The 964-nt window shown below is 38.7% G+C and overlaps 1 protein-coding gene across 1 annotated transcript in view; it reads right to left on the minus strand.

Moving 5' to 3' along the window:
• Positions 1-299: 299 nt before the first annotated feature.
• LOC110295268 (transmembrane protease serine 11B-like protein) overlaps positions 300-964 on the minus strand; it is a 17,352-nt gene continuing 16,687 nt past the window's right edge. Inside the window, exon 10 of the mRNA XM_021163754.2 lies at positions 300-964. This exon is cut by the window's right edge and continues 100 nt beyond it. Within this exon, the coding sequence (XP_021019413.1) occupies positions 903-964 (62 nt within the window). The 3' untranslated portion in view covers positions 300-902.

A 964-nucleotide genomic window follows, 5' to 3' on the forward strand; every position in this document is an offset into this window, starting at 1 on the left:
AATCACTACAGTCAACACCATGTTTCTACAGTTACAAAGTCTATATGATAAAACATAAGAACCTTATATACTGAAATAGCAGTAATGTAGACTGATAAGCCAGGGCACAAATAGTATTTTACCAGTATTTTGGTGGGAGTACTTTCTTGGCTAAGGGCTTCCTGAACTAAGAAACTCAAAGTCTCTAATTTTGTCTTGTTTAGTTTGATTAAAGGCTTACAAATATTCTCTTAGGGCTATAATTCTCTCAAAAATAACCATTATATACATTTTAAAAGCATGTAAAGTATTGAGTGGGAATGGCTCCACGGTTAAGAGGCCTGGATGTTCTTCCAATAGACTGGGGTTCAATTCCCAGCACCTATAGGGTGGCTCATATGGTCTGTAACTCCAGCCCAAGAGGATTCAGCTCCCTCTTCTGACCCCTAGGCATGTATGTGGTACAGGAAAAAACACTCATTCACCCCAAATAGTAATGTTTAAAACAAGCTGAGGGCTTGCTCAGTGATTAAGCATGAAAGCCTAAGGACTGCAAATGGAGTCCCCAGGATACTCATAAATACCTGGTGGGCATACAAGCCTGTCTATTCTTCCATCCTTAGAAGACAGAAATAGCCAGTTCTAACAGCAACATGAGTTGTAAGACAGTATATTTCTGAGAGCTCTTGCTTTGACCACGACCCTGTCTCAGTGAAATTATTGAGGATGATTCTTAACAACAGCTTATGCATCTACTTAGAGGCACACTTACATATATGAGCACAAACATACATTTACCCAAACATATGCAAAAACACACAGAGACACACACATATACAACAGGAAGGAATAAAGAATTGGATGTTCAGTGATATCATACCAGGCGATATGATCTGTATTCATTATTAAAAGATGATTTTCTACTAGATACCAGTTTTGGAGGCAATCCAATCACGGTAGGAAGTTACTCTCATATAGACCCCTG

Source organism: Mus caroli, unplaced genomic scaffold (genome assembly GCF_978045245.1).
Source record: "Mus caroli unplaced genomic scaffold, Mus_caroli_1 scaffold_4, whole genome shotgun sequence".
NCBI lineage: Eukaryota > Metazoa > Chordata > Mammalia > Rodentia > Muridae > Mus > Mus caroli.